The sequence below is a fragment of the Bufo bufo genome, chromosome 2 (genome assembly GCF_905171765.1).
Source record: "Bufo bufo chromosome 2, aBufBuf1.1, whole genome shotgun sequence".
In the NCBI taxonomy this organism is placed as follows: Eukaryota; Metazoa; Chordata; class Amphibia; order Anura; family Bufonidae; genus Bufo; species Bufo bufo.
In genome coordinates this window covers 566,288,734-566,305,290 of record NC_053390.1, presented here as the reverse complement: position 1 = coordinate 566,305,290, position 16,557 = coordinate 566,288,734, and the positions used below count along the sequence as shown (strand labels likewise).

Sequence of the window (16,557 nt, the reverse complement as noted above, 5' to 3'; positions counted from 1 at the left end):
ATGAGTAAAATGCAATCATAAACAAAGCACAAAGGTGTACATAGCCTTTAAACTTGATCTTTTAAATGGCTTTTGTTGTGTTAGGTGTCAATTTAAAGTCAGCTGCAACTGTTTATTTAACGTGTTTAGTGTCACATTACTGTTTGCTATGCCTCTATATACAGCTGGCATGAATTTATATCTTCATATATAAATATATATATATTCATAGCAAGTTAGAATTTTGAAGGAATGAACAGAGGACACTCAGGAGGGACAGCAAGTCTGCAGAGAGTGCTAGGCAACAATTCTCCAGTTCTCTAGCATTAGTGCACTGAAAAAGAATGTACACCAAGCACTCCCACTACTTTTTCTGACACCAAAAGTTTTGTTTAAGGGCCAGACCTTCTCTGCCTACAGGCTCCCGGACTGTAAAACTCAAGAAACATCCTGCAATTACAGAGTCTATTTTTATCCATTGACTGATTTAAAGTGGCTCTCTCTCCCCTATCTTGGGGGCGAGGGGCTACTTCTGAGCTCATGGAGATTATATATATATGTTTTCTATGGTTTTGTTCATATAAAAAGCTTTCAACTGCTGCCAGGACTCACAGAAAAAGCCTACGAGTCCTGCCTTCTCCACTCACTCTGGATGATTGGCAGCTTTTCTTATATGATTTTGTACGCAGGGAAAGCTGTCAATTACTGTGTAGGCAGCTGAAGCAGGACTCATAGGTTTTCTCTATGAGTCCCAGTAGCAAGTAATTCACTTTTTACATGAAAACGTTAAATCTACTCATAGAAAAGTGTGTGTGTGTGTGTGTGTGTGTGTGTGTGTGTGTATGTATGTGTGTGTATATATATATATATATATATATAATCCCCAAGCTCTGCATCTCAGGCTTGTTAAATGCATATTGTAGTCCATTTAAGTATTAAAACTGTTAATTATTTAAAAAATAAAATAGAAATATTTTTAGGGAAATAAATCCTGTGAAAAAAGTTTGGTTTCCCTTTTATCAAATGTGTGCAACGGTTTTAAGAAATAACATTGAAAAGCTGTTTAAAATGACATAAAAATAAATTTTTGGCTTGAGAACAGCGTTTTTGCAGGTATGTGTGTACAATGCAGCATATAACCACACTGTTGTACTACCCAAATAAATGAGACCCAAATAATAATTACTGCATGGCTATCGATTGTTCTAGATACTCTGATGTATATCCCAACTCAGTCTAAATTGTACACCTTTTTTCATACAATGCATTACATACATGAAGAGCAGTCTAAAGAAACCTCAATCTTAATTACAGTATGATGGCTATATTCATTTGTCATAGTAATTTGTTGAGATAAGGCACATTCAGTCATGATAAGTCTTCAAATGTTAACAGCGTGGGCGTGCTTCTTGCAGAGTGGTTTATCCTTCTTTGAGAAAAACGTTTGACCCTCCAAACTCTCACAACATACCTAGAAAAGCAAAGTGACAACTGAATACACACATTTAGTTACTTCATACATGTTAGTGTAATTTCTAGAATTAGTATACAGAATTGATGTAAGTAGAGGTAATTGTTTGCATATATAGGTGAAACTCGAAAAATTTGAATATCGTGCAAAGTTCATTTATTTCAGTATGATAGACTCATTACATGCAAAGTGAAATATTTCAAGCCTTTATTTGTTATAATTTGGATGATTATGGCTTACAAATTCCCAATCTCAGGTACCCTTTGATCAGGGGGTATGGATTAATTAGCTGACTAGTGTGTGACACTTTGAGCCTAGAATATTGAACCTTTTCACAATATTCTAATTTTAAGTTGCATTAATGCAACTCCTTTTAAGGCTAGTCTCACACTAGTGGCAGGGGAGTCCGGCAGGCTGTTCCGGCGGGTGAACAGCCTGTCGGATCCGTCCTGCCACTAGTTCACGTGTGCCCCCGGGACTGCCGCTCCTTCCCCATTGGCTATAATGGGGGCGGGGGCGAAGTTCCGGCGGCAGCACGGCAGAGCACGGCGAGAGGCAGCCGGACTAAAAGTACTGCGTGTCTAGATAGATTTGGTATGTTGATGATTTTGGTATGTTGTGACAAAAAAAATAAGGAGAAAATGAAAACTGAATTTTAAAAATATCTGCAGATTTATTAAAAAGGAAAAACTAAAGTTTCACCTGGACATAAGTATCCAGGCCCTTTGCTATGACGCTTTATCTATTTAGCTTCATCATCTTTAAGATGTTTCTACAACCTTGATTGGTAAATTCAGTTGATTGCTCATGATTTAGAAAGACACACCCCTGTCTATATAAAGTCTCACAGCTGACAATGCATATCAGAGCTGGATCCTCAGTAAAAGACATATCAGAGCTGGATCCTCAGTAAAAGACATGAAAATTTGCAAAAAAATTAATAAAAAATTAAAGGACTCTCAAACCATGAGAAATAAGATCGAGTGAAAACCTGATCCTGTGTGCTCTGGATCTCAGACTGGGCTGATGGTTTACCTTTCAACAAGACTATGACCCCAAGCACACAGCCAAGACAACACAGGAGTAACTTATGGACAACTCTGTGATGGTCCTTAAGTGGCCCAGCCTGAGCCAATTGAACATGTTTGGAGAGACCTGAAAATGGCTGTCTATTGCTGTCCCAATCCAGTTTGACAGAGCTTTAAAGGATCTGCAGAGAAGTATCACAGAAAGTCTCCAAATCCAGGTGTGCAAAACTTGAAGCATCATATCCAAGAAGACTGGAGGCTGTAATCACCGCCAAAACGTACTGAGTAAAGGATCTGAATACATGTACTTAGGTCAAGGCAGTATTTTAGTTTTTCCCTTTCAATAAATTAGCAAATTTTTCACTGTGTCATCATGGGGTATTGTGCAGAATTAGAGAGAAAAATTGTTACTTTTTCTATGAAAAAGTGAAATGGTCTGAAGACTTTCCAAATAATATATATTCCCACACCATATTTTCACTTTATAAGACATACTTTTTCCCCAAAAAAGTGCTCACTAGTATGCAGGAGGCATGGGGAGCGATGAGTGAAGCTCATGACTGTGTACAGCGATAGGACGTAGTGTGCACACTATGATCTGATACTGTGTAACGTCAGGGCACAGTGCAGTGCAGGTCCAGAGAAGACCAGTGAGCGGTGAGTGCAGCACAGCGTCCGGAGAGGTAAGTCTATTTAGTTATTTTTGGTCGGATATTGAGGTCTGATCTGGCATCTGATATTCTGGTCTGATCTAGGGATCTGATCTGAGGTATGATGACATTTTTTTCCCTGGATTTTACTCCTCTAAAACCATGGTGCGTCTTATAAAGCGAAAAATACGGTATATATAATTGCACATAATGTACACACATACATAAAGTCTCGAGCAAATGCTAATTTGTTGTTGATCACATGATTTATGCGGGCATAAAAATTATTATTTTGTGTACATGTTGATGACACTACAAACTAGATAGGAACGGGTAATCATACTAGCGATTGTTTGTCTCCATATGGTACAATGACTGCTCCATTTAAATGTATCCAACTGAGTAATGATCGACATGCTACATCATCGATAGTTTACAAACATTATATGCCTTGTGTAGTAAAGAAAAGATGGGTGATGCCCGGATCAGCCTAATTAGAGCCTGCACCTGAACTTTCCCCTCCCCTGAAAGGAGGTAGATCATTTCACGCTTTAAGTTCAGTTGTTCGGGCATCTCTTGTTTGTCATGAGTAAGAACAGTTTTGTTAGAAACGCGTAGTTCTGGTTGATTATAAGACCATGTTGTAGACGCTGCACAAATTTTAACCCTGAATAAAGGAACGAATAACTCACGAACATCGTTTCGGTGCTGGATCCATCTTTTCTTTACTACATTTATGGAGGTCTTACCTTTGTTATACGTGAACTCAGGAGTAAGAAAGTAAGGATAATAAAGCAGGCGAGTTGGACTGTCTATTACGGTTTGCATTATCTGCCTTGTGTACATAGTACCTAAAAAAGTGACCCTCTGGTTGAAGAAAAAAAAAAAGTCTATTTACTGGGGAACAAATAGAACACTAACACAGGACCCTCCTTTTAATCTTTCAGGCTCCAGATCCACCAATTTCTGGGCTCCTCTTCGATCATCCAAGATGGCCATACTGCTTCTCAGAATACCTGATACACACTGTGCATCGGATTGTCCAGTCCTGCTCTTGGAATGGACACGACTGCTCAAATGAGCAGTACTGGCCAATCTGAGGGCAGTAGGGATTTCCTGGAGTACCAAATACACAGTACGCATCAGGTGGTATGAGAAGCAATACAGCCAGCTAGGATGGCAGAAAAGAAGCTGGGGAGCTGGTGGATGTGTAGCTGAAAAGATAAAAAGAAGGGCACCAGGTAACTGTTCTGCTTGTTCCCCAGTAAATGTGATTATTGCTTCTCAAACCAGATGGTCGCTTTTTTTTATTTATTTGTATAGATGTATGTGTATATGTAAACAGGTATGACCCCATAATAGGATATCTAGGTTTATATTAGTCTACACAGTATGTAGGTAGATATGTTTGTGTACGATATGGCTGGCAGTATATTTAGTATGGTGATAGTATTTGGGTAAGGTATGTATGGTAGTACTTACAACAAAATCCCAGTTTTATTTGGTTATGGTATGGCAACATAGTTTGTTATTGGAATAATAGTATCATTTGAGAAATTATCACGGCTTATAACAATATTATTCGGCAATGATGGTCAGATTTCATTGAGCCTGGTGTGTCAGTATTTTTTCACCAAATAAGGGCTCATTCACACGACCGTGGTTTGGTTCCGCATCCGAGCCGCATTTTTTGTGGCTTGGGTGCGGACCCATTCACTTCAATGGGGCTGCAAAAGATGCAGATAGCACTCCTTGTGCTGTCCGCAACCGTTGCTCCGTTCAGTGGCACCCGCAAAAATTATAGATCATGTCCTATTCTTGTCCGTTTTACGGACAAGAATAGGCATTTCTATAAAGGGCAGTCCATTCCGCAAATTGCGGCATCTGTGTTTTGCGGATCCGCAATTTGTGGACCTCAAAATACGGCACGTTCGTGTGAATAAGCCCTAAGGCAGTATTTTTGGGCACTCCACATACATCTCTTTGACCAGTTTGGAAGATTCACATGGCACAGCAGGAAATGTGATACTGATTTTGGGGGTGGTGTGTCCATATTTTAGGCAGCATAAATCAGATACATGATTATTACATTCAACATTTTTGAAAATATAAAAACAGATAAAAAAAAGGCTACTTGTATTAATCAAATCAATACTCACAGAGCAGACAAAGCAAGTGTTATGCCAGGTATGGCCCAGCGCTTCAAGGAATCGGTCTCCAGCTTCAATAGGAAACTCACATCCATGACACATTGTACCAAACAAGGAATAATAATCTAAACAATTAAAAAGAAACACTTTCTAAGAGACATCAGATGCAATAGCATTATAATACAATAACAATGATTCCTTACTCATGAGAAGGACATCACATGAAAAGACTTTACTAATGTAAAATGTAAAGGGTCTTGCCGCTCATGGTAAAATGACTACTGAATGAATTTCCAGACAACATGACTAGATTGTTATCTGGAAAGTGCATGAGCAGCCATGATAAAATGCAGACCTTTACAATGAAATCAAATCATTGTCATCAGTTGCCACAGGGCTATCCATCTACAGAGAAAAGGCACTGCACTACCTCAACTCCACACTATTACTGACTACAGTGATGCAGGAGAATAACATACAATCCTCAGAGGAAAGTATACTATTCCACTAGATTATTATTTTTCAGCCTAGTTTCAGAACATTTCTAGTAAGTGGATGATTGAAAGTCAGATGTTAAGCCAGTATCCATTACAGAAGTTCCACTCTAAATATATATCATGATTATTATCTGCTGAAACTGTACAAATAACATACTGAATATAATTTCTTAACAGCATTTTTTTTTTTTTAAGGGGGTTGTCTCACTTCAGCAAATAGAATTTACTATGTAGAGGAAGTTCATACAAGCCACTTACTAATGTATTATGATTGTCCATATTGCCCCCTTTACTGGCTGGATTCATATTTCTATACTCTGCTTGTTTCTATGGTTACGACCACCCTGCATTCCATCAGTGGTGGTCGTGCTTGCACACAATAGGAAAAAGCACTGGCCTCTCCGGTGGTCATGAGCGTGGGAGCGCACATAGGCTAGTGCTTTTTCCTATAGTGTGCAAGCACGACCACCACTGCTGGATTGCAGGGTGGTCGTAACCATGGAAATGAGCAGTGTATAATGGGATAGAAAAATAAATCCAGACAGTAAAGGAGGTAATATGGGTAATAAAAATACATTAGGAAGTGCCTTGTAGTAACTTTCTCTACATGATAAATGCCACTTGCTGAAGTGAGACAAACCCTTTAAGTAAATTCAACTAATATCTATCCCTCTCTCAATCTATATCTTATACAGTATCTATCTACATCATCTATCTCATATTAATCTAATATCTTTCTATTACCCATCTAATATATATCAATTGCTCTAATATCCAACTGTATTACATTTCAATTCTGTGTGTCTGGGCTCATGCACACAACCGTATGTATTTTGCAGTCCTCAAAAAATATGGATGACGTCCGTGTGTATTCCGTATTTTGCAGAATGGAACAGCCGGCCCCTAATAGAACAGTGCTATCCTTGTCCGTAATGCGGACAATGATAGGACAGGTTCCATTTTTTTTCGGAACAGACATACGGAAACGGAATGCACGCAGAGTAACTTCTGTTTTTTTTTTGTTTTTTTTTGCGGAACCATTGAAATGAATGGTTCTGCATATGGTGCACAAAAAAAAACGGAACGGACATGGAAAGAAAATACATTTGTGTGCATGAGCCCTCAAAGAGTGAAAACCCTAAACTATTTCTTAAACAAATACATACCCATCTCACAGTAAGGATCTCCATCTTCCAAATGGAAGACGCTGTTATGGATAGGTTTTTGACAGGCCACGCATACAAAACAGGAGACATGCCAGGTCTGCTTCAAAGCATTGATAATTTCCTGCCACAATCAAATGAAGAAAAAAGAAGTGCTGATCAATAAATGATTTGGATATAAATGGCGGACAGGGGATTAATTTGTTCTGCAGTTCATATATTACAGGAAAAATGCTCAGCGTTCATTCCTGAGTCTTTAAGAAGTGGTTACATGAGAATCTAATTAATAATTGAAGCAACCACAAGCGAGCTGATGCTTCATTTATTTCTGGTAATTGTGCAGATTCATTTTCTCGATCAATACATTTATGATTTTCAAGGTGTCAGGATGTACAGGTGGTAGTAACCTTCAATGAGAGACATCAGAAACTGTCCCCAAGATACATTAATGACAACTGAAAACCTAATCTTCAGAGAGATAGATCAGTTAAAGAAGGCAACATAGTTTGTAAGAGGGTCATTCCTATACAGCTGTGGATATTATTGGAGGAAGGGTAGTATTAAATGGCTACCCTCTGAATGAATTGGCCACCGATGAGTGTTCCAAGTCTGCCACAACAGTGGCCACTTTTTACAGTGTCTCTCTGGCTAACAGAGAGCTATAGTTACTATCAATAAGAAATATACTGTGACTTGTTCTGACAGTTCTAGAGAGTATACATGGAGTAACGCCTCTCTGGTCATAGCTTTAATCCACGTCTATTGCCAGCATCTAACAATAAGGAACCATGAATAACTTCAAGTCGATCGTGAGCACATTATAGTCGTGTGAGTGATCAGAATTACCATATAGAAGATAAAAACAGCAACATTAAATTATATATACCGTAAAAGCATTTTGCCCAAGATCAGACCCAAGCAAAGTAATTGCGTAAACTTTGCATTAACAGATGCTGGGGTCACATAACATCCAAGACATACTGTAGCACTCTTACGTCCCACATCATTCAGTAGAGCTACAGAGGTGCCTACTAACTGAGCTGTTTAGACTGCTTGTAAACCAGTGGGCTGCAAATGTGCTGGATATGCTTAGCAAATTGCTGCCGCCATGCCGTAATCGGGAGCTGCACCTTTAAAAAGCCCATTTCAGTAGATTGCTGGTGAAATAGTTAGGAAATGTGTTGAGACTGGTAGAAAGAAAGATGAAGTGTTACAAGTTTCCTGCACTCTTACAGATGACTATTCCAGCTGGTCTGGATATGCCGTCGAATAAACATTAGTAGCAGACAGTTGATTAACGTCACATATGAAACGGCCAAAGTCTTTGCAGATTTCATCTGACCTATCTATAAAAAACACAATGCAAGGTAAAGGGTTGTGCATTTATTTATTATGTAATTTATGGTTCCTCCCTGATCATTTCCAGCTACACCAGCAAAACTCTTGGAAAGTCATCTATCTACTGCCTAGAAATAAGCACTTGGGAGCATTCCTAATGGACAATACATACAATGCACCTTATGTTGTCGTCCCAAAGTACAGGGGTAGCCGGCCTCAGACTGGTCCTAGGGAAGCCACTCAATACTGCAGCCTAATTAATGCTCTATTATTCAAGCACTTGATTTGCAGATAAGGCTTTCTGGCGTACACAGCCCTACACCTCTAAACCATTAGACAAACACCAGATCCTTGCAGCTCAAATATCACACGCCAGAAAATAGATAGCCCCGAGTGTCTCTGTAGTCTGGTGCACACGTGATTAATCGGAATATTGATGGTTGGAGATCATTTTAAAAACAGCCATTTGTTGGGAAGTCTGCCCAAATGCTTAAAAGCTATTTCTACTGTCTCATACAAGAAACATACACAGGACCAAAGAAAAAAAGGAGACAAATAATAATGAGAATTTTTTTTTACATTTTACTCATTTTGGGCTAAATACTTTTTTCAATTTGTCTTTATTAAAAACTTTTAACAGTTTCTGCCCTACAGGGTTAAGTTTCAGCCTATCTGCATTTAGTTTTACTGTCAGGTGTCTGCTCTGATGGCTGGATGTATAGATTATGGGGCAGATTTATCATATCTCACTCCAGAATTCTGGCTTTGAAAAGTCACAAAATAGGGCTTTTGTGACTTTTTGCATTTGCCTGTGCAAAAAAATGTTGTGATTTTTTGCAGTTTTATTCACTTCAGTTTTAAAATATGGGTGGAAAAGTGGGCATGATTAGCTATGTTAATGAGTTTCACTCCAGATTTATCATTGAGACTTTTTTTTTTTTTAAGTCGCAACCTCACTCCAGTAGCAGAATGGAGTAGGAAAAGTGGATTAGCTTCTCTAGACATAAGTGTTATGTCTAGGTTTAAGTATGGGACAAATTTATCAAACATGAGACATTTGATAAATGTGGCATAAAGTACTCCAACATAGACTCAAGCAAAACCGACTTCAAATAATCCCTTCATGATAAATTTCCCCCCACATCTCTGAATTCCTGATAGCTCATAAACACTTATGTAAGCCATATTCCCATCAGCTTGATTGCCTTAATGAAAAAAATGCAATGTTTAAGATGCAGCAAAAAACTATTTTGCGCATCAGATCACTCCCACCACTTCCCACTTTTTAGAAAAGTGCTGAGCATGGTATGAACATGCAAAAAGTCACATATTTTTGAGCAGGGGGTTAAAAATCCCCTCCCCCCAAGGCCTCTATAGCCATTCTGTGTGCTCCCATAATACAACATCCAAAGGAGTGCGCCAACATTTTTTTCTGTCCAATTCACTTAAAACTCCACAGGAAAAAAAAAAAACTGCTTTTACCAGCCCCATTTTAGTTTTTTCCTCTCCACGTTCCAATAGCCATAACTTTTTAATTTTTTTGTTCATATAGCTATATGAAGGCTTATTTTTTGCTGGATAAGTTGTATTAATAACACCATTTAATTTACCATATCTTGTATTGGAAAATGAGAAAAAAAGGGTTTGTAAATTGAAAACAAAACCCCACAATTAAGCTAAGATTTCTGGGGTTTTGATATTACGGCATTCACTGTGTGCTAAAAATGACATGTCCTTATTCTGCAGCTCAATACCAGACTTGAATAGTTTTTGTTTTGTTTTACTATTTAAAAAAAATAAAAACCTTTGGGGGGGGGGGGGGGGGGAATCAAATTTTCTTTGCATCGCCATTTTCTGACAGCCATAAGTTTTTTAGATTATTTCCATCCACAGAGCTGTATCAGCTCTTATTTTTTGCCAAACTGTAGTTTTTATTGGTAAATTGTTATTCAATAAAATAGTGAATTGCACGTTTTTCTTTTTTTTCCATTACGGTGTACACTGCGCAGAAAAAATTATTTCATATTTTAATAGTTGAGAGGCGGGGATACCCGTTATGTCTATTTTTATTGTTTATTTTTGTGTGTAAAATTGGGAAAGGGGAGTGATTTAAACTTTTAATATAATAAGTAGGACCTGGGATCTTTTGATTGTCCCATTCCAACTAACGAACTTAAGAGTATTGGGGTGCATGTTCTTAACAATTCATAGAAATACAAAAAGGCCTGACTGGAACTTTAAAAATCAAAAAACTAAAAAAGTTTTTATTGGTAATTATTGTATTAAAATCATGGGGTATATAACCCAAATTAATCATAGAAATTAATCATAGAAACCACGCTAGAAGAGGTTCAGATCGTATGGGTGGTATATGGATTTGCACCAATCCCATACAGTTTAATGATATACCAGGACAGGATAATGTGGTGGTGTGTTATTGTACTGCACACCCACCTAATGTGTAACAAAAACGATCCTAGAAGAACCTCTATAAAACTATAAAGTCTGAATGCTGGCAACAGAGCTATGGGTATGCACTCAGACTAAGGTCTGAAGTCAATGTGTGCACAGATCTGAGGTGGATATGAAGTTTAAATACACTGCTCAAAAAAATAAAGGGAACACAAAAATAACACATCCTAGATCTGAGTTAATTAAATATTCTTCTGAAATACTTTGTTCTTTACATAGTTGAATGTGCTGACAACAAAATCACACAAAAATAAAAAAATGGAAATCAAATTTTTCAACCCATGGAGGTCTGGATTTGGAGTAACACTCAAAATTAAAGTGGAAAAACACACTACAGGCTGATCCAACTTAGATGTAATGTCCTTAAAACAAGTCAAAATGAGGCTCAGTAGTGTGTGTGGCCTCCACATGCCTGTATGACCTCCCTACAACGCCTGTGCATGCTCCTGATGAGGTGACGGACGGTCTCCTGAGGGATCTCCTCCCAGACCTGGACTAAAGCATTTGCCAACTCCTGGACAGTCTGTGGTGCAACGTGACATTGGTGGATAGAGCGAGACATGATGTCCCAGATGTGCTCAATTGGATTCAGGTCTGGGGAACGGGCGGGCCAGTCCATAGCATCAATGCCTTCGTCTTGCAGGAACTGCTGACACACTCCAGCCACATGAGGTCTAGCATTGTCTTGCATTAGGAGGAACCCAGGGCCAACTGCACCAGCATATGGTCTCACAAGGGGTCTGAGGATCTCATCTCGGTAGCTAATGGCAGTCAGGCTACCTCTGGCGAGCACATGGAGGGCTGTGCGGCCCTCCAAAGAAATGCCACCCCACACCATTACTGACCCAATGCCAAACCGGTCATGCTGGAGGATGTTGCAGGCAGCAGAACGTTCTCCACGGCGCCTCCAGACTGTCACATCTGTCACATGTGCTCACTGTGAACCTGCTTTCATCTGTCAAGAGCACAGAGCGCCAGTGGCGAATTTGCCAATCTTGGTGTTCTCTGGCAAATGCCAAATGTCCTGCACGGTGTTGGGCTGTAAGCACAACCCCCACCTGTGGACGTCGGGCCCTCATATCACCCTCATGGAGTCTGTTTCTGACTGTTTGAGCAGACACATGCACATTTGTGGCCTGCTGGAGGTCATTTTGCAGGGCTCTGGCAGTGCTCCTCCTGTTCCTCCTTGCACAAAGGCGGAGGTAGCGGTCCTGCTGCTGGGTTGTTGCCCTCCTACGGCCTCCTCCACGTCTCCTGATGTACTGGCCTGTCTCCTGGTAGCGCCTCCATGCTCTGGACACTACGCTGACAGACACAGCAAACCTTCTTGCCACAGCAGCTCGCATTGATGTGCCATCCTGAATAAGCTGCACTACCTGAGCCACTTGTGTGGGTTGTAGACTCCGTCTCATGCTACCAGTAGAGTGAAAGCACCGCCAGCATTCAAAAGTGACCAAAACATCAGCCAGGAAGCATAGGAACTGAGAAGTGTTCTGTGGTCACCACCTGCAGAACCACTCCTTTATTGGGGGTGTCTTGCTAATTGCCTATAATTTCCACCTGTTGTCTATCCCATTTGCACAACAGCATGTGAAATTGATTGTCACTCAGTGTTGCTACCTAAGTGGACAGTTTGATTTCACAGAAGTGTGATTGACTTGGAGTTACATTGTGTTATTTAAGTGTTCCCTTTATTTTTTTGAGCAGTGTATATTGGAACTAATAATATTGGAGTCGTTGACTAGAGCACAGTGCAGCATATATCATATCCTGCTCATTACCGGGTGCCCCCCTATAAGAGCCTTCATACAGGAGACTCTGTAGTCAACTGACTATATAGCCTGGCATGTGTGACAGCCGGCTAGTACTTAAGTGCCTCGCAAACTAAAGGCACTCTATATCTAACTCTCTGAAAGGAGGCTCAACGCCTTTCTGTGCGGGTGGAACCCCGCACGTCATCAGGAGCAAGAGAGAGAGATCATAGAAACAAGTAGAGACAGCTGCCTCAGTACAGCAGCATAACTGTGGTATAGGTACCGGTGCTGTGATGGCTGAGAGTAGCCACGTAAACACCAATGCTTAAAAGGCTAATACCCTGCCCCCAGAGGTGTGTCATCATGCCGACAGCCAACACGGCTCTAGGCTTTACGTCGGTAAGCTGATACGGCATGGTGTGAAAATTGTACACAATAGGGAAGCACTACCAGCACTAACAAACGGGAAAATGAATGAGGAAAATCAGAAGGTGCCCAGAGGATAGTGACTATGAAATCAGTATATCGTATTGAATAGCTTATATATAGACATCAGATAAATGTCAGTGGAGGTGCTCGCGAGGTAACAATGTATCCAAACAAAATAGAAAAGGATACATTTTTTAGTGTATATAGAAGATATATACATTGTATCCAAGGGGATAAGATACATTTAGTGGTGCATATTGATGATGAACCTAGATGTTGTGGGAAGATGTAAGTAGAAATAAACTAAGGATGATCAGGTTAAACAAGTCAGGGGGTCCAAGATTACAGAGGCTTAGATAAAAGGTGCATATGATATCACGTCATTAAGGCCAGTGGGCTTGACCATATTCACCCTGAATATCCACTGGGCCTCTTTTCGTAATAATGTGAGATCCATGTTACCCCCCCCTTGGGAATCTTTTAACTTGCTCTATGCCCTGAAACCTGACGGACTCAACCCTCCCTCTGTGGCAATCCAGTACATGGCGAGCTATAGGTGTATAATATCCTTTCCTGATGTCAGAGATGTGCTTGCCAATTCTACGCCTAAATTCACGTTTGGTTTTTGCCAGCGTATTTTATGCCGCATATGCACGTCAGAAGGTATACCACCCATACAGTCTTACAGTTAATGCATCTAATATAGTAGGGTTTACTGGTGGTACTACCACTGCAAGATTTTCCTTTGGCAATGTACCCACAGAACTTGCAAGAACCACCTGGAAATGTTCCGACCAATGTGTTCTAAAGCCACGTTTGTTGCGCAGGACTTTGATAAAGGCAATCGCGTAGATTTTGACTGCGACAATATGTAATCACAGGGTACTCGCAAATCATATTCCCAACATCCAGATCGGATAATAAAATATCCAATTTTTCTGACTAAATCTGCGGTACTTCTTTAGGAGCCTTATCGTACCTCCCGATTATCCTGAAGGTATCATCCGGTTTGCCTCTTGTTTTAGGGCAAAGTAATTGTTCCCTATTGGCACTCAGGAAGTGTTGGTAAGCTTGCTTGAGGACATTCTGTGGGTACCCACGATGGACAAATCAACGCTGTAGGTCTCTCGCTGTGGACCTAAAATCTGCCAACTCAGAGCAGTTCCTGCGGATCCTCAAATATTGTCCTTTGGGTATTCCCTTTTTGAGGGTCGCAGGATGCCCACTTCCCATTTCAGGAGATTGTTAGTGGCGGTAGATTTCCTAAATATACTGGTAATGATATGCCCGGAGTCATTGATGGCAATTGACAGATCCAAAAATAAAAGATTTGTCTATCGTTAATTTCTGACATGAAAAACAGGCCCAATTTGTTTTCATTCAGGGCCGCGACAAAATCCTGAAATTGTGCCTTACTCCCTTTCCACAGAATTAGCACATCGTCAATGTATCTTATCCATAGTAGAATTAGCGACGTAAATTGTTCCAGATTGTCGCTAAAAAACGCTTCCCTCTCCTACCAGCCCAGGTAGAGATTAGCATTAGTGGGGGCACAAGGGCTCCCCATTGCCACTCCCCTGAGCTGGTGGAAGATCTGACAATCGAACAGGAAGACATTGTGTGTCAAAATTAATTCTAGCAGTTCCATCAGGAATAGGTTATGTCTCCTGAGTTGTTCCCCTCTCTGTTGCAGGAAGGGGAGTACCTTTTTGTATCCCTTGTCCCATTCCCCCTAATAGCGTGAATGTCATTCTGACGCGCTCCCTGCTGAGCTGTGCCTTGTGCAGGAGGCTTCAGAAACCGATCGGAGCCCTGCAATTTCGCTGTGGGGGCTCCAATCGGGAGCAGAGGGAGCCACCTCCCCCTGCCTAACTGCACAGATGCCGCAAACACCGCTGAATGCGGTATCTGCAGGGCCGTCTTTACCAAAGGGCAAAAGGGGCAGCTGCCCCGGGCCCAGTTGCTCCTGGGGGGCCCAAGGCAGCTGCCTCTTGAGCCCTGCTAGCCACTGCCCCGGGTGTCAGGCTGTCAGCTACACAGGGGGTGCTGCCATGTCATGCCTGCCGGAACTCCAGCCAGCGAACTGTGTCTGTGAGAGCTGTGAGTGTGATCTAGGACCTTAGATGACATCATCACCATGTGACCAGTAACCTAGCAATATTACTGGTCACATGGCTATGAGGTCATCACAGGTCCTATCAGGAGTGTTGCAGGAGAAGTTTGCCTTAACTGTGGAGCTTTTTTTGTGACGATTACATCAGAAAAAGGTGACAGGGGCTGTTATGCTAATATGCTGTAAACTACTGTATAGTGGGGTGCTGTATACTGTGGCGGGGCTGTATACTGTGGGGGGGGGGGTTGTATACTGTGTGGGGGCCTGTATAGTATGGGTGAGGTATATTGTGGAGTGCTATACTGCTGTACTGTATACTGTGGGGGGCTGTATACTGTGGGTGCTGTATAGTTAGGAGTTCTATACTGCTGTACTGTATAGTGTGGGGTGCTGTATCGTGTATAGTTTGGGGTGCTGTATACGGTGAGGTGCTATACTGCTCTACTGTATACTGTGAGGTGTTGTATACTGTGGGGTGCTGTATACTGTGGGCTGCTATACTATATACTGTGGGGTACTGTATAGTGTGGGGTGCTATACTGCATACTGTGTGGTGCTGTATACTATAGGGTGCTATACTGCATACTGTGGGTTGCTGTATACTATAGGGTGCTATACTGCATACTGTGGGGTGCTGGGGTGCACTGTAACACTAGGGTGAGCCGAGCCCTGGTCTCCTTCCTGCAGAGCGGTGCCCACTTCCAGCCTGAGCCCAGCTGCCCAGAGCACTGATCCTGAGCTGCTGGAGTCTTCAGAACTGGAAGTATTTACAGTCATTCACTGTACTCTACCAGGTGTGTGGATTTTTTTTGTGTGTGTTGTGGTGGAGGTTGTGATGTGCCTGCTAAAGTGTGGGAAGGCGGGATCCAGGGGGCCTAAGTAAATTTTTGCCCAGGGTCCAATCAATATTAAAGACGGCCCTGGGTATCTGTGGGGTTAAATTACTGATTTTGTCACCATTGCCTTTCCCAGTCATTGTGGCCTGGTGAGATTATTCACCCCAAAGAACAAATTTTGGTAATGTGCATCACAATTGGCATTTTCAAAAAGTATGTATTGTTACTTACACCAAGAATCTTTCTCTGACAACGGGCACAATCTGGTGCAAAGAACTTCTCATAGCAAATTTCACAATACAGGAAACCTTTCTCCTCAGCAAATCCCATCTCAACCATGCTCTTCTTGCAGTGAGCACAATTAAATTCCTCTGGATGCCATGATTTCCCCAAAGCCAACAAAAATGGACCTCTGGTATAAAACAGGAAGAGAGAAAAAAGGTGTGAAAACAAAAATCATAACATACAGGTTTTCTTCTGACAATTGGCATCTGCATTTTCTCCTATAGTCATTGATGTTTGGAAGCGTGGTTATACCTTATTGGACGATGCCTGGCAGGTGCATGGTAAATACTGTACATCTAGGTGCCATTACTGTGAATATGGTGCACAAAAAACAACCTGCTGCACATGCAATGCAACTGAATAAGTGTTAAAAGAAACTAGGTTTGTAAATG

At 41.1% G+C, this 16,557-nt stretch overlaps 1 protein-coding gene across 5 annotated transcripts in view; it reads right to left on the bottom strand.

Annotated features, from left to right (window-relative positions):
- Positions 1 to 888: 888 nt before the first annotated feature.
- The window catches only part of PDLIM5 (PDZ and LIM domain 5), a 207,458-nt gene continuing 191,789 nt past the window's right edge, over positions 889 to 16,557 (bottom strand). For all 5 annotated transcript variants that reach the window (XM_040418165.1, XM_040418167.1, XM_040418168.1 and 2 more), the window contains 4 exons: positions 16,112 to 16,292; positions 6,942 to 7,062; positions 5,288 to 5,403; positions 889 to 1,450 (listed from right to left, as the gene is read on the bottom strand). In XM_040418165.1, the coding sequence (XP_040274099.1) occupies positions 1,361 to 1,450; positions 5,288 to 5,403; positions 6,942 to 7,062; positions 16,112 to 16,292 (508 nt within the window). In that variant the 3' untranslated portion in view covers positions 889 to 1,360. The remainder of the gene's footprint in view (positions 1,451 to 5,287; positions 5,404 to 6,941; positions 7,063 to 16,111; positions 16,293 to 16,557) is intronic.